We start from the raw sequence: 21,920 nt of genomic DNA on the forward strand, positions 1-21,920 counted from the left end.
ATTTTTAAAAGACCATGGCAATTTATTTCTTACGTTTTATTTTCGTTTGATCGACATTAGTGAAGTTTTTGAATTTATGGTTCATTGTCGTCACTGCACCATTATCATTTATGCTTGGAATGGTGCTTTGATTACCATTGAATCGTTTACGAGCATTAAACTGTGCGTTAATCATCCGCCATTCTAATGAGTCTTATTTATCTACTATTTAAGTTTATTGATGAAAGATTAACGTCCGCTGTAGATAAATATACTGTTGTAGAAATAGATAAACGTTAATTGTTTCCAAAATTTTCAGATTTTAAAATTTACATCTCGTTTTCGGTAAATTTCTTGAACTGAAATGTAAAATTATAACCAGGTTGTAATTCTTTTATCTCACGTTGGTATAGTTTTGTTGTTTACTGTATATTTGTTAAGTAAAGTATATTCATTATCTAAATGAAATATATGAAAATCATCTAAAATAGCCGATTACCAATAATGGCGGACAATCGACGTATTCCAACTATTGAATGGAAATGAAAGTCGTTCAGAGGCATCGTGACGATGACCGAGGGTACGATCAACGGCCACGAATGACGATGCTAATGACAAAGTCCGATTTGTGGCTAAGACAAGAGAGGAGGATTCAGCTGGTACCGATGGTTTCCTTTGGAATCAGCGATCGAGCCAACACGAGGAGGAGGAGGAACCTTTAATGAAAGGCAGGATGCGCTCGGGACCGGACGTGATGTACTCTGCATACAGAAACAGTTCCAGAAACGAAGGAAACACCGTCGCTGGACTATGATGATTGGTACTCCCCTCCTTCATCAAGATAACCGTGCTCTAAGTATGACATGCTGAGGAAGACGTCACCGGATAAATTTTTATGCTTTCTCAACAGTTTCTGCATTTAATTATGGGCACAACCATCATTCTCGTTCTCTGCAAACCGGAAATTTCTCCATAGGGCTTTAGAGCCCTTTCCAAACCATTTACCTGCAAAAGGAAAGGAATTGTTATTAGTTACAATTCAAGTCACAAATGTAATTAACATTGTGTATAGCACAGAGCATGGTAGTATTACTTAGGGAAAAATGATCTCACTATGTACCTACTCAGATCTACACTCCGTAAAGTTTCAATTAATATTTTTGAAATTGGGGATTTTCAGATTAAAAAATTTAAAGTTAAATTCCGAAATTGGGAAATATTGAAATTTTGAAAGACTGAAACAGCTAATGATAAAGTCTTGTCGTCCATCGTCGTCATTTTCCCTAAAGAAGCCTATTATACTCAATACTGCACACGTATACAATCTACGTTACTACGTATTGATAACCGATTTGATACACTTGTATTGGTCATTTTCTTAAACATCCCTTTGTACGGAAGATAAAGGCAACGTCATCTGTATTTGACCGTAACAGAGATTTTCATGGAGGGTTGTGATTCAGTAACACAAAACGATCAATACCTATCAATGGAACTTTCTATTGCAACCTATACAGGTGAGGAGAGAATGAAGCAAGCGGGCGTCAAGAGTTCATAGACCTAGTCGGGCTATTATTTAAGTTTGTAGCTACTGCGTGCCATGTATCATTACTGCAAATAAAAATATTTCATATAAGCAAAAGAGTTCACTAAAAAATTGATACAATCCTGAAAATTAAATAAATAAATAAAAAGATAAAGAAAGTAATTACAGCGTTGCTCATTACCATTACTTCAACAACCATTAGTCCTCTTCCAGTCTGTCTAGACACGAGCGGAAATGGTGTTACAAACGTACATTTCCTCGAAATGCAAAATTCATGTTACGTCAATTTAAAAATCGATTATTATTGACAGAAGATCGTTTTCCCGTGACGTGGGTGCGTTAATGGGATACATACGTGTCGTCAAGCATGAAACAATAGTACGCGTATCTGTCCTTGTCCGATTCAACAAGGCTTGGAATCAGTTCCTCTTTCGTGCTATCCTTCGAGAGAAAGAGGATTCTCCTGTTCGGCTAGTGCGTGCTTCACCCTCACCGATGACACTTTGTTCGGTCTCCGCGACACAACTTTTCCTCGCCGTCTCGCCTCGGTCTTTGACAAAAATGTCTCGAGAAAGTTACTTCGAATTTTATTAAGTTCCTTCTTACTTTACGATGCAAGCGGATAAGCGAATTATTCTTAAGCTATTATCTCGATTGACTTTCATTGGTACACAGTGAAATTAACTTAATATTGTGACACGTGATTCTGTGGAAGAATTTCTTGTAAGAGATGAACGCGGAGGAGATAAAAGTTGGATGCTTTCAAGTAGTTATTGTGTTGCTGTTGGGTGTTAATTATGCGATCGTTGCCATGAGCCATGCGTTGCCGATTTTTCACAATTATACACCGAAGTTTTATTGTCAGGTAAGGTTCTTAAAATGTGGAGATTTATTTCTGAGACTCGTGTGAAAATTGAAACTGATTAGATGTGATAGATCGGATTCAGTGCGACGGTCGATGCGATGCGATTTTTGAACCGCTTCCGGTAACCTGACAAAGAAATGTTATAATCAAAAATTGAACTTAAAGTGACACTGTAAAAGAATCTTAAATAAACAAAAACAGATATTATAAAAAGTGGAAATAATTTCCTAGTTCACTTTTTATATAACTTGTAAGTGATAAGAATTGTTAGAACAAACTTTCCTGCTGTAGTTTTGTTTGGAAACTCACACTGAAGTAGATATCATGAAGTTTTGTCTGATGTAAAGTTTGAAACCGTTTTCAATGGTGTATATGATTATACACGTGTAGCAGAATTCAACAATCAGTGGTAGCCTAATTCATTTGAAAATAAAATTTGTGTAATAAATAAATATAATTATGGAAATTTGTTTTTTTAAATGAAGATAAAAATGAATAGGTTGCAATAGGATGTACTGTGCGGAGATGAGAAGATGACGAGTGAAAGGATTCGGGGTACGATTGGTCGTAGTCGGTACATAAATCACACCTCATGCACACGCATTCTAGATCGTCGCGTGTTATTGGCCGATGCGGTCACACACTGATTGCGTCGCCTGATAAAGAAGGAAAATGAAACTTTGTGACAAAGTGAGATGAAGTTTAAACGCGAGGATCAAATGTGGAGACAGGGCTGAGCTCGCCAAGTGCTACCTTTACCCCTACGATGTCCCGCTAGTCATTTTTCTATCTCTGCACAGTACATCTTATATGTATACCAGGTCGCCTTGCCTGGTTTAGGTAAAATTTTGAAGTCTATGCAAGCATTTTCATTTACATATTGCAGGTAAAGAACGGAACGAAACGAACGTATGGCTGCCAAGAACTCAGCAACGTGACTGTTGCAACCAACCAGACTTCCGGTCTGACTGAATCACCGGATACAAATTTGTGTTTTGGCGACTATCAATTTGCAACCGAGTTCGGTGAAAATAGCGTTGTAACTGAATGGGGTTTAATATGCGAGAAACAATACTTGACGTTTCTTGGACCAACTGTATATTATATCGGTGTTTTGATGGGCGCATGGATTGCCGGACTTTTGGCAGATCGTATCGGAAGACTTCCGGTTCAAGCGATATGCCTTTATACTCAGGGTACGATGGCTGTGGCATTGTACGTCGTGCAGGTAAACTTTTTTATAAGATTATTACAAATTTTAAATGACAAAAAAATAACAAACAAAATATTCTTGTTTTATTTTAAACGGGATGTTAATTTCAGAATTATCCGACGTTTTTGGTTCTTCGTGGTCTGCAAGGGGTCTTTGTTCAAGGTCTACAAAATTCGACATACATTCTTTCCTTGGAATTGTTGCCTGCAAAGGCTCGGACATTCGTCGCGTTAGTTATGCAAATTGCCTGGGCTATTGGTTTACTCCTTTTGGCTGCACTCAGCTACGCCATACCGGACTGGAGAATTTTACAGTTGGCAATTTCGGTTCCCACTGCGGTCACCGTACTTTACATATGGTAATCAACTAATTATTCATAATGAGATAATTACATTATCATTACCAGAGCTGTTCATAGAGATTACATAAATGTAATTTTATTTATAGGATCATTCCAGAATCGCCAAGATGGTTGATAGCAAAGGGAAAAACAACAGAGGCAGACATGGCAGTGGAACGCATTGGAAAGTACAATGTCTGTTGCACTAAATCCCGAAGGGAGAATGCTAAAACGGAAATGAGCGTTCTCGAGAATACAATTCCGGTGAAACCAGAAAGGAAGTCGCGGGTTTCGTGCGCGGACTTGAAGAAATCAAAAACCGATAATGAACTCAAAGAAGAGGCTGCTAATTTGCTAAGCAGCAGTGCGGATGCATCTGAAGAAAAAGTTCAAAGTAAAATAACTTCGAGCAATATTTCAGATATTCTATTACGAACATTTTCAATAAACGAATCTTTTCTTCCATATTTTTTACAGAAGCAAGCTTGAAAGTAATGTCAGAAAATCGGAAAAGCAAACTGTCTAAATCGGACTGCGAATCAATATCTTCTCAAGGTGAAAATAGCGAAATGGAGAAGAGGAACGTTCCATCTAGCTCTAAAAGTCATCGAAAGACGAAATCTATATCACAGCCAGCTAATAATCAACGATTATCTATGAAGAAAGCGTACGACACTGTAGAACTACGAATACCTGAGAAAAAAGAAATGTTAAGCAAAGACGAAGAGAAGAAGTGTGAAAAGATTGAAGAGAATTCTAATAGTAGTCGTACAAAACTTGAATTCAAAGAACAGTTTAAATCCACGATTTTAAGAAGACATGCTGTTGCAATGATTTTTCAATGGTAATTAACTTATGTTTGTACAGTATATCGTCACAAGGGTTCGTACAATAATTTTGAATTTTTATTTATTCAAGGTTCACCTCTTCCATGGCGTGTTACGTTTTCATGACACTCGTTTCACCCTTACCCCTTAATCGACACATCAACTTTGCTCTAGGAGGTGCATTAGAAATTGCAACATACGTATTCACGTATTTCATATTATCCAGATATGGCAGGCGATTACCAATGTCTGCGTACCAATCTATCTGTGGTGTTATTTGCATCCTAACAGCAGCTACAATTATATTGTCACATCCAGTGAAAACAATCGGTAGGTGCTTACTTTTTTATCATGATAAAATATAATAATTTTTTGTACCTCTATTTGCAGATCTCACGAAAACTATTATGCTCTTATTTGGAAGAATAACAGTGATGAGTACCGTTTTTGTAGCATATTTATACACGACTGAGATATTTCCAACTGTTATACGAGGTACCTGTTTGGGTCTCTGCACTGTATCCGCGAAAATCGGTAGTTTGTGCACACCGCACGTATTATTATCGGTAAGAATTTGCATATCTCAGTGTATTTTGTTTGCAGAATTAATTTAATGAAATACATTCTGCTGAATCGTTGGCTCGAAAAAGAATTAATTAAAAAATTTGATCTTTAATAAATTTTATTTTCAGGGAGAATATTTTCCAGTCACCATTCCATTAATAATCATTGGAATGCTTTGCTTAGTGTCTGGAGGTCTTGCATTGATTTTACCAGAAACTTTCGACAAAGTTTTACCTGACACGGCAGAAGATTCTGAATTGCTGACCGTGAAAAGAAGAGAAAAAACGAACAATGATAATTTAAATAATGAAACCACAGTTACCAATGAAGATGCATCGGAGAGGGAGATACTCAGAACGAAATTGTTCTCCGAGGACTGGGTGGATGCTGGAAATGGTATATTAGTGAATTTCACGGAAAATAAGAATTCTGACTGAAAATTATAGTCACCCGCTGGAAACTATACTGCATTTTTACAGGGATTATCCTCAATAATCAATAATGTTGATACAATGTTAAAAGATGAGATCACTTTATTGTACTGTTTATTGCGATTACTCGCTTTTTTATGATGTGATTAGAAATGTAAATTTTTGACTGGACATTTGCTATTTTTTATGTATATTTAATGTTGTAATATGTGATTTAGATTACTTAAGCGCAACTATATTTTTCATATTATAATAATTTCTTATTTGTTATAATGCCTTAAACATTAAACAGATTATAATAAAGCAAATTGTCACTGCCAGTTAAAACAAAAAATCATATCTCATCGAAATCGTAAACATTTATGTCAAGGAGTAGAAGTATTTATAAATACTTTGAATTGTATACAATTCAAAATGTTAATTCTCTGTGAGTTCAATAGGTACAGTACCGAGCATAATACGCTTCTCTAGTACTATGCTCAGTACTATACCAAAGTATTACATTTATAATCAATTAAGCATTAGGTTTAAGTAGTGTAAAAATTAAGTTAACATAAATTGCGGAAATTATTATATTGTTACACGAATACAGCCTTTTATTATTTTCGTCCTCTTAATAAATAAAAATGTGTTTTACAAAAAATATAAAGTAAAAAAAAAAAATTGAACAGTACTGCAATAACTATATTAATACAAATTGTTTAAAATGAAACAAAATGACTTACTAAAATTGGTGAAATCCACAGCATCTATTAATATCTTCAATAATTTTCCACTTTTTCCACTGACTTGTGCTTTTTCCAAGCACAAACAGTCATAAACATTTATGAACAGCTATTCAGGTTTCAGCATCACTCGTCCAAAATCAGATTCTACAATTTGAGTGTCTTTATTCCATTTGTTTTTGCCAATTATGCACATCTCCATTGGCGTAACTAGTACCTTTTTTAAAGATAGGCCAGGTCCCCCATTATTAGAAACCTTTAAATTTTTTAAGTTTGGAAATCTGAAATTTTTGTTTTCTAAAATCTGGAAATGTGAAAATCTAAAATTTTAGAATAAAGAGAGAAGCAATTTATGGAGCCAATTTATAGGGGGAGGGAGCAGCAAACCTGGCCCCTAACTAGTTATGTCAATGCATGTATCTAAATATTAACACTTTTATTTATAATTTAATACTGTTTTGAGAGTGTTAAATTTTAAATAAGAAATAGAAGGAAAGAGGAAGAAGTGTAACCACAAATATATTGCCAACATAGAAAAGTACTTTATTTGCGACTTATCAAAAAACGCTACTAAAACAACTTTGACAAGGAACTATATTATAGAGAGAACTGTAGTTTTTATGGACCCATTTAGTAGCAAGTTTCATATAAATATTGTTCAAGGAACTTTAGGTTGTACAATACCATTGTTCTGAGGATTTGTATGTTGCGTTTGCTCTGCAGCTGTCTGTAACAGTCTTGTTCTACGTCTGGTATAATGTTGCCATAATAAAATCTGTTGATCATCTATAAATTTTGTACACTGAGAATTCACTACTTCTCTTCTAAAGTGTTCGTATTGTAATAAGTCTAGGAAGTACAAGCACATAGGATATTTTAAATACTTTGCATATTCTGGTTCTTTCCAATATAATAAATATTTAAGATAGTTAATGAATGTTGAATCCTTGAAGTATCCACGCTGTGCTAGAACTGTAATAAAATTTTGTAGTATTATTTTTAAAAGAGGTTTCAAATATTTTATGATCTTTTTTGTATATATACATACAGTTTAAATAGTTTGGATTAGCAAGACACTGGACAAATTCTAACTCAACCTGAAATCTTAAGCGCTGCTGATCATCTGTTTCTGGGCCCCCTAAAAATATAAATTATATTAGTATAAAGTTATAAAGTATAAGTCTCATGTCTCATATCACATCATAACATTTTATATCTTTTTGTTAGTCTTGAAAAAATTATACCACAATGATTATACTTTTTTAATTTTTTCATTTATTTAACATTAACCTAAAATAAACATACAAAATACGTAAACAGTACACAACAGATAAAGAAAAAAATTAGAAAATGCATGAATTTTATTTTATTATATACTTATAACATTATTAAAAAATAAATACCGTTCATTCCAATGAAAGATGGTTTTCTGCCTTTCATGAGACCCGGAGGATCATCCAAACGGTTCATATTATGTACATTAATTCTTAGCGGTCGACTCTTTTCGACAAACCTAATTATAAAGTGTAACGTTTACAAAACCACCTCGTAAAATTTCGTTATACGTATCCAGGATTTTCGTATACATATTGAATCCTGTGACGTAAATTAATCATAAAGTATAGGAATATAAAAAAACAGAGAAAGTCTACTCTAGTACTGTCCCTAAACTTGAAATTATACCCTCTGGCGGTAAAAATGGAAACTAAATTCATCATGATTTTGTTTATCTATAGTGAGGTATACCGCAGTTCACCAGAGTCCATAACTGCGAAAGACCAGTTTTCGTTCTTTGCGCATCTCCAGTACGCATCTTCGCCCTGATTGGCGATACTCCCAACCTGCATAAGAGATACATGGAGTAAGGGTTGCAGGGATGTAGGGGATGCAAAGATGTAAGGGATGCAGTAATGTAGGGGATTACTTTAAACTAATCTTAATATTATAATTCATACTGTTTCACAAATGTAATGCCACAATGTGGTACATGATATATCTTTAAATTACAGATTAAAAGATTCCTAACTATGAGTACCTTAGTACAGTATCGATTAATTTAACTTTGTAATTATATTCTAAGCACCATATGGTCAAAAGAAATTTCAACGGTGCATACTAACGCCTAAATCAGAGCGATGAAAGGAATTAGATCAGAAAATGATTAAATTAGAAAGCGTCGCGATGCCTTCATGTCCGGTGAATGCCTCTTCCATTTCAGAAGTTGCTTTCATAATCCACCTGTGTTCCTTGTGAAAATTAATTAACGTTATAACAGTACGATCGCCATATCGATGGTTCGTGTTGTGGTAAGGTGCCCCCCTTACCTCTCTTGGGCCACTTTAACACGGCTTGGTTATTTCATATTAATTCATGCTTTGCTGCCACTGCAATTATCCTCTTACGCGATCCGGTCAGCTAAAAAGTACGCCACTCTTCAAACGGAAACATACGTTCTCCTAGCGTTCTAACGGAAGCCTGTAACCAAGTGGTCGTTCATAACGTTATACTACTGATTAATTTGTGATATCAATTAAAAATCAACGGGATTCCGTGATTCCCTCAGTCTTCGTCAAGACTCCAAGTCGTTCACTAGGAGAATCGCAGGTACTCTTGTAAGTAAAATGACTTTATGCATATGATTATTATAATAATATTTCAAGAAAATGTTACAATACTAAAATATATTTACTTGGTTAAAATGCATTTGAGGGTTAATATTTGAATTTTTTATTTGTGTTTAGTATATTCGAGACATTTTCCGTGTGTAAATATATTTAAATATAACACAGTAGATCTACTGGGTCAAAATGATCCAGTTTCGTCGCACGAAGATTAAAACGTTATTTATTTTTAAGTTTTCAAAACATGGTGTCCAAAAAGATGGTACCAGCACCCTACCCCTATTCGATTGAGGAGGAGTTGAAGAAGAATCCGCAAATAAAAGTGTCGGATATAGAAATGCTAAGAGAATGGTGTGAGAAGCAACAACACTTACCTAAGATGTCGGATTTGCTGCTGCTAATGTTTTTGCACAGTAATTACTTCAGCATGGAAGCAGCAAAAAACACGGTGGAAAACTTCTTTACTATCAGGTCCCATGTTCCAGAGTTCTTCTCAAACAGGGATCCTCTGGGATCGAAGGAAGTTCGTCAGGCACTCAATACTGTGTAAGTTTATTTTTATATTTCACAATTCAATAACTTAGTAATATCTATATCTTTTTTTTCGCTCATGCAGAGCGGTTAGCGAATTACCGGGTGTCTCGAAAGAAGGTTACAAAGTACTCTTCTCTAAATTGGTGGATCCTGATCCATCGCATTATTCTTTCGACGATGTGACGAAATATTTTTTCATGGCATCCGATTTAATGGGATTAAGAAATGGCTCCTGTGAAGGGTACCTCTTTATCGGAGATTCGGCCAATGTGTCTCTGGGTCACGTGGGACGTATCAGTCCTATGGGAATGAAGAAATTGGTCATGTATGTTCAGGAGGCAATACCTGTTCGCTTGAAAGGGATACATTTTTTTAATACACCACAAGTGATGGATGTAATACTGAACATGGCGAAGCCTTTTATGAAGAAGGAACTGTGGAATATGGTAAGAACATAAAATGTTTCTTTGGATGCTGTGATTAAGTAACATTATTCAATAAACCTTACCATTTTTTCATTTTAACGTCTGTTTTTACTATGTTATACCGGTTGATTACGAGAGCAATAATTCATGAGCTTCTTGTATCTCGTATTTCCGATCGTTTTATGTAAAGTTTCAATTATCTTATGAATTGGACTTTAGACGAAACAATAATTTTCCGGTTTGTAGAATGACAAGGGAAAAATAATAAATAACATCTTGTAAAGTTGATTGCTTACTTCGTATGCCGAATGACGGATCATTTTAGCCTAGTATATAATATACACTCCGTGTACGAGGGTTAATTAATCTTTACTGCTCTAACCTGTGATCATTAATTTATTTTTCAGATTCATTTGCATTCATCGTTGAAGACGTTGGAAGAATTTGTTTCTGTTGATATTCTGCCGAACGAAGTGGGTGGTAAAGGAGGACCGATATCGTCATTGCATGATAAACAGATAAAGGAAATCGACAGTAAACGAGAATGGTTCATCGAAGAGGAGAAATTGGCTCGGGTTGATGAGTCATTGCGTATCGGCAAGAGTAACATTGCGAATGACCTATTTGGTGTTGAAGGCACTTTCAAGAAGCTCGAAATAGACTAAGACTACTTTTTTAATAACATTTTTTATAAAGACATTGAAAACACTGGTATATGTATATTATTGTTATACTACTTTTAAATGTAATTTTTTACCTACCTAATTAAAATACGCACTAAAATACGCATACCTGAGTCGTGATTGTCCCATCTGTAGTAATTCGTGCAGCTATAGGCGCGGTCGGATTAAGATTACTGGGGTTCAAGAATTGAAATTTATTCTAAAGCTGTGGGCACCCTCAGATCTCCATAATTCGATGTGGAGGAGATGTTGAAAAATATCCACCGTTCTTCTATCTCAAATGCACCCTCGTAATCAGACAACACACACTACCTGCAAAAGATACAAAATTTATTTTAGTATTTGTCCGGGTTAAAGCGTTCGCTTTTAGAACACGAAGGTTCAATCAAAACTGTGAGACATATGTTTCGTTTTTGCTTTTAGCAACATTATACTGACAGTTGTATACATTTATTTTTAATTCAACGTAGCAAGTATTTTTCTTGTTATCATTATAAAATTTTCATGTCACTTCAGAACGAACCTATAATTTAATGCTTAACATTTTAATAACTAGTTTGTTAATTGTCATGCTATACACAATTGCAAGGTAATAACCCATTCCAAGATATTTTAAGAGTTGAACTGTGCTGGAATGACTATGAATTGCCAGTATTGTTCCAGGCGTCGCGTGGACGCAATCGACAGAAAAAATTTTTCTTTGGTACTGCAGTGCTTTGTTTCTTTAAATTATAAGTGTCGTTTACAAAGAAAAAGAATTTAAAAAAAAATATTAATTTTAACAACAATAATTAAAATTAAAATTTTGTCATTTTTATCTTCATTAAAGTTTCAACAACTTTCGAAATTGTAGGTGCTTATAGCAAGAATTATTCTAATTAACCATGGCCGTCGCTAAACCAGTGAAGTTTGAAGATTTGCTAAAAGAGAATCCAGAATTGAAAGAGGAGGATGTACAAATGTTGAGAGATTGGTGCAAGAAACAACCATATTTACCGCCAATAACCGACACTGAGTTGGCGACATTTTTGCATAGTAATTATTATCGTATGGAACCGACGAAAGCTACTATTGATACGTATTATACAGTGAGGACACACGTTCCCGAATTTTTTTCTAATAGAGATCCTTTGGGAAATAAAGATTTGAGAAAGTCCTTTCAGACAATGTGAGTATATAGAAAATTTCAAGACTATTCATAAATTTTACCAAAAATTGTATTAGATATTAAAGTCATCTTAGAGGCTTTAAAATAATAGAGCATAATAGAGATGAAGATGCTCTTTACCGTCATCATCAAGGACACTGCACGAATAACGTCACAATGATGTAAAATGTTACGGAACACTGTCCATCTTCACGATCATTATTTCTATAATCCAGAATTATCTTCTTGCATATCACTTTAATTACTAGTTGCACGCACAAAACATCATGCTATATCTTTAACTCATGAAGTATGTCGTACCTTTAGATTAATCATTGTAAACTGTATGATTAACGCGGTAGTAAGATAGAGGGTCATTTTGATCCATAAAAATGTCATTGAACACTATTGTATACAAAATTTAAAATACATTTAACTCTCGACACACTGAAATCAGTTATGTAAAAGTGTGAAAGCCTACAGGAAAATAGACAACAATGTCGTGTGCATACCCGACATATACATCGAAAGGAGTTATTCAAAATAACCCTGCATTCGGCGTACGAAAGTTAAATAACAATAATTTTGAATTGAAGAAAAATAAAGAAGTTTTGAATAATTCGGAGTCGTATTGTTTGAATATTCACCGAAATTTTTTGGCCTTTTTCAGTACCATGCAAATATTGGATAAGAAAACGCCAGAAGGTTACTCGATTCTTTATGGAGCACTACGCGATCCAGAACCATCAAATTATGTCTACAACGATGGAACTAAATTTCTCACCATGGTCGTAGATTTGTGGCTTTACATAGAGGGTACAACACCGGGTCATATAATTTTATTCGACATGAAAAATGTTGTATTTGGTCATGCTGCACGGTTAAGTCCCATGGGATTGAAGAAGTATCTTTATTACTTGCAAGAAGGATTGCCAGTTCGTCTAAAAGGGCTCCATTTCATGAACATCACATCTGTGATGGATGTGATACTCAACATGATGAAGCCGTTCATGAAGAAAGAATTACTGGACATGGTAACATAATTTAATTATGAACTATTAATTTGATACTTTATCGATTAAATACATTGTACATTTCAGCTTCACACGCATACAAATTTGGAGACGTTGTCGAAATTCCTTCCTTTAGACGCACTTCCAAACGAAACCGGTGGAAAAGCGGGCGCAATAGCGCAGCTTCACGAAAAGACGGTCGAAGCACTTGAAGCAAATCGTGATTGGTTTTTGCAAGACGAACGAACGAGACGTGTTAACGAATCGTTGAGAGCTGGCAAAGGGAAAACAGCTTCTGATCTTTTTGGTGTTGAAGGAACATTTAAAAAACTCGAAATCGATTAAATAAAAATAATTGTTACAATAATTTATAAATGTTTTTCAACACTTTTATAAAAGAAAAGTTGCACATGCAGTGAAAGGCATATCGATAAATGAAAATCTTGTCAACCGCTTATAAAGCTTATAATATTATAAATTTAGAATTTGTAACATTATTTGTAATAAATCACATGCTTCATTTTTTCAAAGGGAAAATAATTTTTTTTATTTAATGAAACTGTTCAAATGATCTCATCGTCAATGAAAAATAAATTTAAGAAATATGGTGAATGTAATGAAGTTTCTAATTTCAAAAGCCTTGTATAATTTCTATATCGATTGTTACTTGATACCAAGGATTTTCATATTCAATATTACTTCATTGCACACAATATGATAACATATTTTCACGAAGAAATATGCACAATAGGTTTTTATATAATTTGGAATGCGAAGGAATGTCTATTACGTTCGAAGAAGAGCCAATGTTAAAACAGGCTTAACACGTATTGCCTCCACCTTTTCGTCGATTTCTTATATTTACTTTCACTGGTAGACACTGTTCTCTCAGTTTATGTCGGTTCGTGTTAAAGAAGGTGTCCACCTGCATGCACGATGAAGAATCTAATGGTAAGTATTTCGATTCCATAATAAATCTATTCGATAAAAAAAACTTTCTAATTAACATGATGTTGGTATTAAATATTTGGACATATGTATAATGAAAACTAATATCAAAGTCTTAATATACAAAAAATATAAGAATACAATAAAAAGATGAAAATATGAAGATATTTCCAATTTGGATCCAATTAAGTATTTCTAGATGATTCGATCACGATATTTAATTGGATTGAAATGTTTCTACATTAGATCGCAATTGTTCTGATAAGCCCCTGCCTGGGGGATGTATCGCATATTTTGTCAGAACACTCTACAACGACCACTACCACACCTCCACCGCCTCCTAGACCTTACAGCTTCAAATACCAAGCAGGACGATATCCTGGAAAGGTGGATAGGGTTCATCAAGAACGTGGAGACGGCGATGGGCATGTTCAAGGTAATCACAGATTACCCTCATCACAAGATTGATCTTAACTTATTGTCATTGGCATAATTATGATTTTTTCTCAGGTGGGCCAGGTCCCTTAGAAATTTTGAAATTCTACAATTTTGAAACCTGGACATTGAAATTTTAAAGTTTTGAGATTTTACAGTTTTCAAATTGGAATTTCGAAATTTTAGAATGGTAAGGGGAATGGTAATCCTGACCCTCACCTAGTTACGCCAATACTCATTATCAACGCTATCCAAATTTCTAAATGGACCAACAATATCTTTCCAGGTGCTTATTCCTTCATTGATCCCAAGCATAAAGTGCGGACAGTACATTACACCGCCGACGAAACTGGATTTCATGCATCCTTGATAAATTACGAGGACACGGTTGCTCAACCGGTCGATTCCGAAGCAGTGAGGCTCGGTAAGGAGAAACACTTTCGACTTTATCAGAAGATAGCCGAAGCAAATGCTCACAGTGTCCCAACAAATCTTCCAAAGGTAATCTTGGAAACAGAATAATCTTCTAATGTAAATTGCATTAATTTTATATTCATGTATACATTGATGTACTTCAATTCTGCATGTTTAACATTTTGCTTCGCTAATTAGTTATTGTATTAACCATATGTTAGTATGTAATAGAAAGAGAACGCTGCACAAGGATTCCTTGTGTACTTGTCTATTCACGCATGCGCAGCCGCTTGTACAGTAAGAAATACAAAAGTCTTACAATTCCTGATATTTACATTTTCTTAATAAAATATAAATTACATAATTAAAAAATTTAATCTATATTCCACAGATAATTTGAAACAGTAGCTTTCACTTAATGATCGAGTGTGTTGTTTTGCAGGATTCCGTGAGCGTGGGGAGAGCGAAGGACAGGCATATTCAACTCTATCAGAAGATTGCCGAGGAACATGCTGCAATTGCAGCTCAAAGAGAAGCCGAACAATTAGCTTACGAGGCTACCTCTGTTGTAAATGATGTAAATCCGGACCACGTGTATTAACCTTGTTACATAAACTAAAATATGCAGTTGCGTCTTAATCGAGACTCAAAAGAGATTCAATATTAATAAGCAATTAGGTTTATAACGAAGCAAATAATATTTGAAGAGATTGTTTTCTTTAACTGCGTACAGTGTTATGTACAGAAAATAATATTCTATATTGAACTATGTAAGATGTTTTTATTATAACAAGAAGCATCCCACTTTTTAAAAAATAAAATTCAAGAAATGGAAATGATGTTTGATGGTTGAATATATTAGGTGTATATACAAAATTTTAAGGGGTGATTCTAGGGATCAAAATAAGACGAAAATCAAGAATAACGAAATAGCGTTTGCGGCTTTGTTTTCCAGAAATTCGAGTAAAATGCGCCTGAAACCTGCAACCCGCCCAGCACCGACGTCTGAACATCAGGTCAGCAGGGGTCGGTACAGTCGTAACCAAGAATCGAAGCCTAATGCTGCAGTACCGAGAAACAGAATAGCACGAGGTAAGTTTCTTAGAAAATATTCGTAATGAAATAAATATTATATAATATTTTTCTAAGTAAATGTTTATATGCGAGTAGTGGGGGTTTTTTTTTTTAGAACACCATATTCTCTAGGAAAATTTATCATATTGGCAACAAATAGTACTTATTCCTCAGTTTACTTCACAGCATTCGAAACCATTTAAGAAGGTAATTGCGTTTTATATTTACCTCAAAACCGATCATAATGTCAAGAAAACGCAAATTATTAAGTATAAGTGAAAGGTGTCGTATTTGCCTCGTTGAACATGGTTGCATGAGTAATTTATTCGATGAAAATGTGCAATCAAAACTGGATGATCTAAGTAAATGCACTTCCATCAATGTATGTATACACTACTATTTTAACATAAAGATTTAATTATATGTATTTTTTTATCATACAAATTTGAAAATTATTTTTATAGATTAAGGATGAAAATGGTTTGCCGGATATTATTTGCCATGCATGTCTTTATAAATTAGATATATGGAATGAATTCAAAGAGCAATTCATAAGATCCAATCAAATGCTATTGAGTCAATTAGAAATTGTTGAAACTTCAAATGATAAGGTGAGAATAAAAAATTAAAAGATTTAATTTGTTATAAAAATTAGGCTGTGAAAATATTTTTTAATTTCATATAAAAATATTTGCTTACGTGTATACAATAACCTTTTATACTTTTATAACAGAATTCAGAATTTAAGAAAGCATATGGCGATTTAGATCAAAGTGGAGAAAACAGTCTGTCTGATGCTTCTGATAAGGTATCAATATCACTACCAATATATGTTCCAATAAATAACCTGATTTCTCTAGTGAATGATTTAAACTATTTACAAAAATATTTTTTCCAGAAGAAATCAAAATCAGAAGTCCCTCCACTGATACCACTAGACTTTGCAAACAAAGATAGTGTAGTTGATCAAATAATGCTCAATGAGATGTACGTATCAGAAGATGATGTCACATCATCTAAAGATTCCTCACAGAGAGCTCATGACAAAGATAACGTAGAAGCAAAGTCATCCCAGGTTTTGAGTAAGGTTAAAATCTTTATGGCAAGGCGTAACAGAACATTGGAACAAAGGAAGGCATCAACACAGAGATGGGTTGAGAGGAAAAAAGCTCTTTTAGCTGCAACAGGAGAAAGTGTTTCAGACACAGATTCTATGACATCAGATGATATTCAATTGACACCAGTGCAGAAAGCAAGAGCAAAAACAAATTTGGATAAAGAAACTGAGAAGCAGAAGAGATTAGCAAGAGCTCTAAAGAATTTAGAAATTGATATGGTAGATAATTGTAGTATAAAAAATAAAAATGGTTTTATGAGTGTGGACACTGATTCTGATACACGCAGAACACGGTCCTTCAAAGATGTTAATTCTGATACTTCATGTAAAAATAATTCCTTGAAAGGGGAGGTGAAAAATGATTCCAAGGAGAAGGAAAATTCTCCGAGAGTAATGTCATTGAAGATAGGCGAAATAGAAATCGCCGAGGATTCATTTAAGTCCTCTTCATTGAAATCAGAATTGAAGATTGGAGGTACTACATATATTGTCACTTCTACGCTCACAGAGTCTCATTACCTAAACAAAGCAAATCTGAACAGTCTCTTAAAGGAATGCAAAAATGGAAGTAGCGAACAGAATCTTAGAGAGAAGAATACTGATATCATTGATGCTGTGCAGCTTCGTAGAATAAATCCAATTCCAACAGATTCCACTGATAAAAAGTGTATTGAAAGGTGCTTGAATATTGAAATAGAAGGAACAGAAATAGAAGTCTTAAAAAGGGTACAAGTTGAATTGGCAGATTTCGTAAAGAAAGAAATGAAACAGAGATTAATTGGTACGAATATTGATAAGAAAACAAGGAACATTTGCCAAAATTCACATAACACTTTAGACCAGCAGTTGAAGAGTATTGTAGAAAAAACTATAAAGAAAAATTTTGAATCTTCCGTGATGAGAAGCTGTGATGCTCCTCAGACTCCTGGGAGGGTTTCGCCCACATTTATACAGGAAGTAATGAATTCTCAAAAATACCAACCAAAAGTTGTATTGAAACGTTTAGATATAATGAAAGAAAGTAAGCTACGCAATATCAATAACATGCACCTTGCAATAAAACGTACAGTTAAGGGTAAGCTTGGTGGACCATTCAGTATGGTTTCACATAAGCGTCAGAGTGTTCCGCCGATAAGGTATAATGATTACAATACTTCTCCATTGGACTCTGATTCTAATTTATCAGAAGAAACAGGAACGTCTGGAATAGAAAATAATCATAATGTACAAAAATCACAAAATAGTAATGTGGCAAAGCACATAGAACAACTTAATGAACAGCGAATGGATCGGCAAGAAAATGTATGCAAAATAAATTCATCGAGCAGTGAAAAACATGTATGCGGTGTATGTCAAGAGTCATTTAATAATTATAACGATGCTGCGACTCATATTCGTACACACAAAACAGACACCATATCAAAATCTAATAAGCATAAGATGATGCGATGTAAAAGATGTCATGAGATAGTAGAAGCGAGGTTTGTCAAGGCTCATATTTGTAAATCTACGAAACACGTTCATAAATGTTACGTGTGTAATTCTACGTTCCGAACTGAGAAACTTTTGGTGCGTCATTTGGAAAACCATGATCAGTCTGAATTTAATATAGAGAACATAACAAAAGGAGATTCTCAGAAGTTGAATGCATTAAATTCTAAATCTAAGAATCAAGTTTCGAAAGAAGAAAATAATATAAAATTGGATAAAGGATTGAAGGAAAATGCTATGTCAGAAAGCGAAAGGCCAAAGAAGACGTACACATGTTTTGTATGCGATAAAATATTTACAGATGAAGAAATATTGAAAGACCATTTACAGAAACATTGTGATGACATGAGCGAAGGCGATCAGAGTCCTGGTAAAGAGCAGTACCAGTGTGCGATTTGTGGAGATTCTTTAGATTCTGAAGACGCTCTGGAAGCACACGTTGAAAAACATTTGTTCGACGAAGAAGATGATAATCCCAATCTCATTAACATCGCTAATGAAAATGAAAAATCGAAGGATGAAATTTATCAGTGTGTACAGTGTTCAGAGACATTCAATTCAGAAATGTTGTTAGAAATGCATATGCAAGCTCACGAAGAAGAAGTTGCGATAGCAGAATGGGAAAAGCAGGGAATAAAGACCTATGAGTTTCAATGCGTGATATGCGATGAACTTCTTGAAACTGAAGAAGATTTAACAGAACATTTAAATATACATAATAGTGATGGGCATGTTTGTCAATTATGTGACAAACCGTTTTCAAGTTTAGAAGATTTACAGAATCATGTTGCGACACATTAATGCAATTTTGCAATTCGTTGAAAACATACAGATTGTATTAAGCAACATAATTGCTATATTAACACGTTCATGTATCATTCACTACTCTTTGATTTTGTATTTAAAAAGCATCTTTTTAAATTTAAATAATATGATACATGTAAATACCAGTATGTAAGTATATACAGGTTGTTCTCATTTTAGTTATTAAACTTTATTGCACTTACTTGACTTTGTATCTGCATATCTAGGTAGGTATAGCTTACAAATGATAAACATAAAGATGGTATGTAAAGTATATACGAGGATTTTTTTTTTCATTTCAATAATAATTTTGTTATCATACAATGTTTTTTTAGAAAGAATTAGTTCTTCAATAATTTAATATTTCATATCTATATATGAGTATATTAAGTTGATGTATACATACATAATAAAACATTGTTTCCTGATAAATATAAATTAATTATGCATAAAGTACGGCTTTATTTTAAACAAAATACGAGTTGTAATATAAAATATGCTAGAGAATAGAATTGATAAATAAACATTCGTATATAAATCTTAATGTGTTTTGTTCTATGGAATCTAAATCATGTATGTTACACACTATGCAAATAATATACATATTTTTTATACGACATAGTGTTTTATGTAAATTTTTTCCTTCTAACAACTTTATTGTAGTGTAATACCGCTGGCCGCTGGGTGTGGTAATAATACCCCTGAACCCTATCTATATCGCAGTTCACCAGAGTCCATAACTGCGATTCCCACTGCGCAGGTTGCAAGATGGTGGGGGAACGCAGCGAGCTCTCTGCTAATCGCTTTCCACTTCGTTTGGGAGTATCGCCAATCAGGGCGAAGATGCGTACTGGAGATGCGCGAAGAACGAAAACTGGTCTTTTCGCAGTTATGGACTCTGGTGAACTGCGGTACAGTTACGCCATTGTATACCATACTTTTTTCTTCTTTCAAATATAATCAGCGTTTCCAAAAAATGTCATCGATGCCTGATTTATTATGCAATATATCATACATATTCTATTTATTAAGTTATACATAATAAAATTTATACACAAACTAGAATCTATTTAACAACATTATTGGAATCGTGAACACTCTTTACAGAAAATAATTTGGAGGACTAATGATGTAAACAATTACAAAAATCAGTCGCTGGCTGAATTGTAAATGTTATTTTATATATATATATATATATGTATATTCTACCATATTTACATAAATACTGTGTATAGTGACACGGTCGTTCATTCGTGAAGAATAACTAGTAATTTATATCACTATATATTTATATATATTATATATATATATATCATTGAAAATTTGACTTTGTACGTATACAAATCAACTTTTCTGAGCGCATCGCGAAAACAAAAAATATTTTTTGTATAAACAACATCTTTGTTAAAGCTGACTTTAACTATGTTTGAATTCATTTTTCATTGTATGTAAAACTATATAAATGCTTCACCCTTCGAATCATTTTTAAATCTACACAGTCCGTTTGGTTTCACAATTACTTCACAACACTGTTGTCTATTCACTAAACTTAAAGACATCTCTATACTAAATATTTTGAAAGCATGTAATTCGTGAAGGTACATTGATTATGAAAAAAAAAAATTCATTTCAATACATCATTTTGCGCTTTCATTTCCATTCCTTAGGTCGTGATTATGGTTACTAGAAAAAGTGTAATGATTACATGAAATGACATATATCTAATTTTTATATAAAATTTTTTTTCATTTAACAAAGATATTATGATTTCATAACTGAAACAGTGCTTCAATGTAAAAAGATTATGTACAAAAAAGTACAATAATAATGACGCAAGTTATAAAACAAGATACAACTTTAATTAGAATTTATAAATTTTTAAAAACTTCATCCCTTACAAGTAAATTTTATACGTTATAGCCGTGATGCTTTATTTTTGATTAGAAACAAAAAAAAAAAACGAGTTTGACAATTTTGGGTCCCAAATATATTATGTAGCTCTGTATAGTGCCAAGCATGGGAGGATTTTCCAGGGAAAACTTTATTTAATATTTTTAAAAATGTTATGTTTTGAAACTAGAGATTTAATCATAATACGTGATAACTCTCAAGTGTAATAGGTAGTGGTAAGGTTTCTTTCCCCCAGATCGTCATTTATCCTAGGAAAGCCTCCCACGTTCGGTACTGTACATTAAATTTTAATGTACGGATTTTTCGACGTTTCGCTTTCAAACATCATAAAATATCAACTTCATTGAACAATTGCAACTTTACATATCATTACGTTCTTAAATCTATTATATACAACGATACCATTCATGAAAGAACAGATTTGCAATAGTATCATTTGAATAACAATAAATTAAGTATACCTCTATCTCTCGCTCTCATAGCGTTCGCCCAATAATTTTGTTTATAGCAATAATGGTAATAATAATGAGTCGAAAAAACGTATGATTGTACATTATTCCGAAGTTTAACTTAATATACTCGTGTTATCCATCTTATTGTTTAGCGCTATATATATTTGATGGATATAGAGAACCCTAGCTATCTATGAGAAACCATTACTCCTAAGAGTAAAAGTTTCTTTTCACTTCTGAGGAAAAGAATAAGTCGTTTTTTCTCGTTTCAATGTTATCAACATTTCAATAATAATTTCATCGAACTGGAATGAAAGTATTTATCAGAGCCATTGGCGTGACCAGGATGGGCTAGGCTTCT

General features: G+C 33.7%; 5 protein-coding genes across 10 annotated transcripts; 4 read left to right on the forward strand and 1 right to left on the reverse strand.

The window, feature by feature from the left end:
• Nucleotides 1-21: 21 nt before the first annotated feature.
• LOC114879596 (mediator of RNA polymerase II transcription subunit 31) lies at nt 22-8,117 on the reverse strand. Of its 5 annotated transcripts, XM_046285058.1 has the most exons (8): nt 7,894-8,116; nt 7,539-7,628; nt 7,175-7,462; nt 6,708-6,771; nt 6,491-6,637; nt 1,707-2,075; nt 1,463-1,590; nt 22-984 (listed from the first exon to the last, which is right to left on the reverse strand). In XM_046285058.1, the coding sequence occupies exons 1-4, from the start codon at nt 7,958-7,960 to the stop codon at nt 6,758-6,760; spliced, it is 459 nt and encodes a 152-aa protein (XP_046141014.1). In that variant the 5' UTR covers nt 7,961-8,116; the 3' UTR covers nt 22-984; nt 1,463-1,590; nt 1,707-2,075; nt 6,491-6,637; nt 6,708-6,757. The 5 variants fall into 5 exon arrangements, with proteins under 5 accessions (XP_046141014.1, XP_029050481.1, XP_029050482.1 ...); XM_029194648.1 differs by lacking the exon at nt 6,708-6,771; XM_029194649.1 differs by lacking the exon at nt 6,708-6,771 and having other exon boundaries at nt 1,692-2,075.
• LOC114879597 (solute carrier family 22 member 8-like) lies at nt 2,069-6,497 on the forward strand. The gene is made up of 8 exons (XM_029194653.2): nt 2,069-2,390; nt 3,277-3,618; nt 3,714-3,961; nt 4,051-4,337; nt 4,421-4,787; nt 4,862-5,100; nt 5,161-5,336; nt 5,463-6,497. The coding sequence occupies exons 1-8, from the start codon at nt 2,256-2,258 to the stop codon at nt 5,769-5,771; spliced, it is 2,103 nt and encodes a 700-aa protein (XP_029050486.1). The 5' UTR covers nt 2,069-2,255; the 3' UTR covers nt 5,772-6,497.
• A 760-nt stretch (nt 8,118-8,877) lies between the features above and the next one.
• Nucleotides 8,878-13,525, forward strand: LOC114879609. Its single transcript, XM_046285118.1, has 7 exons — nt 8,878-9,102; nt 9,346-9,657; nt 9,728-10,091; nt 10,478-10,719; nt 11,634-11,921; nt 12,571-12,934; nt 13,001-13,525. The coding sequence occupies exons 2-7, from the start codon at nt 9,356-9,358 to the stop codon at nt 13,256-13,258; spliced, it is 1,818 nt and encodes a 605-aa protein (XP_046141074.1). The 5' UTR covers nt 8,878-9,102; nt 9,346-9,355; the 3' UTR covers nt 13,259-13,525.
• A 159-nt stretch (nt 13,526-13,684) lies between these two features.
• Nucleotides 13,685-15,479, forward strand: LOC114879594. Its single transcript, XM_029194646.2, has 4 exons — nt 13,685-13,864; nt 14,108-14,297; nt 14,583-14,797; nt 15,153-15,479. Exons 1-4 carry the CDS (start codon nt 13,850-13,852, stop codon nt 15,309-15,311), a joined length of 579 nt encoding a protein of 192 aa, XP_029050479.1. The 5' UTR covers nt 13,685-13,849; the 3' UTR covers nt 15,312-15,479.
• A 430-nt stretch (nt 15,480-15,909) lies between these two features.
• LOC114879588 (zinc finger and BTB domain-containing protein 41-like) lies at nt 15,910-19,813 on the forward strand. 2 transcript variants are annotated; one of them, XM_029194628.2, is made up of 4 exons: nt 15,910-16,166; nt 16,249-16,395; nt 16,518-16,592; nt 16,686-19,813. In XM_029194628.2, exons 1-4 carry the CDS (start codon nt 16,029-16,031, stop codon nt 19,191-19,193), a joined length of 2,868 nt encoding a protein of 955 aa, XP_029050461.1. In that variant the 5' UTR covers nt 15,910-16,028; the 3' UTR covers nt 19,194-19,813. The 2 variants fall into 2 exon arrangements, with proteins under 2 accessions (XP_029050461.1, XP_029050460.1); XM_029194627.2 differs by having other exon boundaries at nt 15,911-16,166; nt 16,683-19,813.
• The last annotated feature ends 2,107 nt before the right edge of the window (nt 19,814-21,920 follow it).

This window comes from Osmia bicornis, chromosome 3, assembly GCF_907164935.1.
Source record: "Osmia bicornis bicornis chromosome 3, iOsmBic2.1, whole genome shotgun sequence".
Taxonomy (NCBI): domain Eukaryota; kingdom Metazoa; phylum Arthropoda; class Insecta; order Hymenoptera; family Megachilidae; genus Osmia; species Osmia bicornis.

Coding starts and splice junctions, on each gene's coding strand:
- LOC114879597 (XM_029194653.2), top strand. CDS start 2,256: ATGAACGCGGAGGAGATAAAAGTTGGATGCTTTCAAGTAGTTATTGTG. Junction 3,962..4,050: donor GTCACCGTACTTTACATATG/GTAATCAACTAA, acceptor TTTTATTTATAG/GATCATTCCAGAATCGCCAA. Junction 5,337..5,462: donor CACCGCACGTATTATTATCG/GTAAGAATTTGC, acceptor TTTTATTTTCAG/GGAGAATATTTTCCAGTCAC.
- LOC114879596 (XM_029194647.2), bottom strand. CDS start 7,960: ATGAACCGTTTGGATGATCCTCCGGGTCTCATGAAAGGCAGAAAACCA. Junction 7,629..7,893: donor ATCTTTCATTGGAATGAACG/GTATTTATTTTT, acceptor TTATATTTTTAG/GGGGCCCAGAAACAGATGAT. Junction 7,463..7,538: donor TAATCCAAACTATTTAAACT/GTATGTATATAT, acceptor ATTTTATTACAG/TTCTAGCACAGCGTGGATAC.
- LOC114879609 (XM_046285118.1), top strand. CDS start 9,356: ATGGTGTCCAAAAAGATGGTACCAGCACCCTACCCCTATTCGATTGAG. Junction 11,922..12,570: donor AGAAAGTCCTTTCAGACAAT/GTGAGTATATAG, acceptor GGCCTTTTTCAG/TACCATGCAAATATTGGATA. Junction 12,935..13,000: donor AGAAAGAATTACTGGACATG/GTAACATAATTT, acceptor TGTACATTTCAG/CTTCACACGCATACAAATTT.
- LOC114879594 (XM_029194646.2), top strand. Junction 14,298..14,582: donor CGGCGATGGGCATGTTCAAG/GTAATCACAGAT, acceptor ATATCTTTCCAG/GTGCTTATTCCTTCATTGAT. Junction 14,798..15,152: donor TCCCAACAAATCTTCCAAAG/GTAATCTTGGAA, acceptor GTTGTTTTGCAG/GATTCCGTGAGCGTGGGGAG.
- LOC114879588 (XM_029194627.2), top strand. CDS start 16,029: ATGTCAAGAAAACGCAAATTATTAAGTATAAGTGAAAGGTGTCGTATT. Junction 16,396..16,517: donor TTGAAACTTCAAATGATAAG/GTGAGAATAAAA, acceptor CTTTTATAACAG/AATTCAGAATTTAAGAAAGC. Junction 16,593..16,682: donor TGTCTGATGCTTCTGATAAG/GTATCAATATCA, acceptor TATTTTTTCCAG/AAGAAATCAAAATCAGAAGT.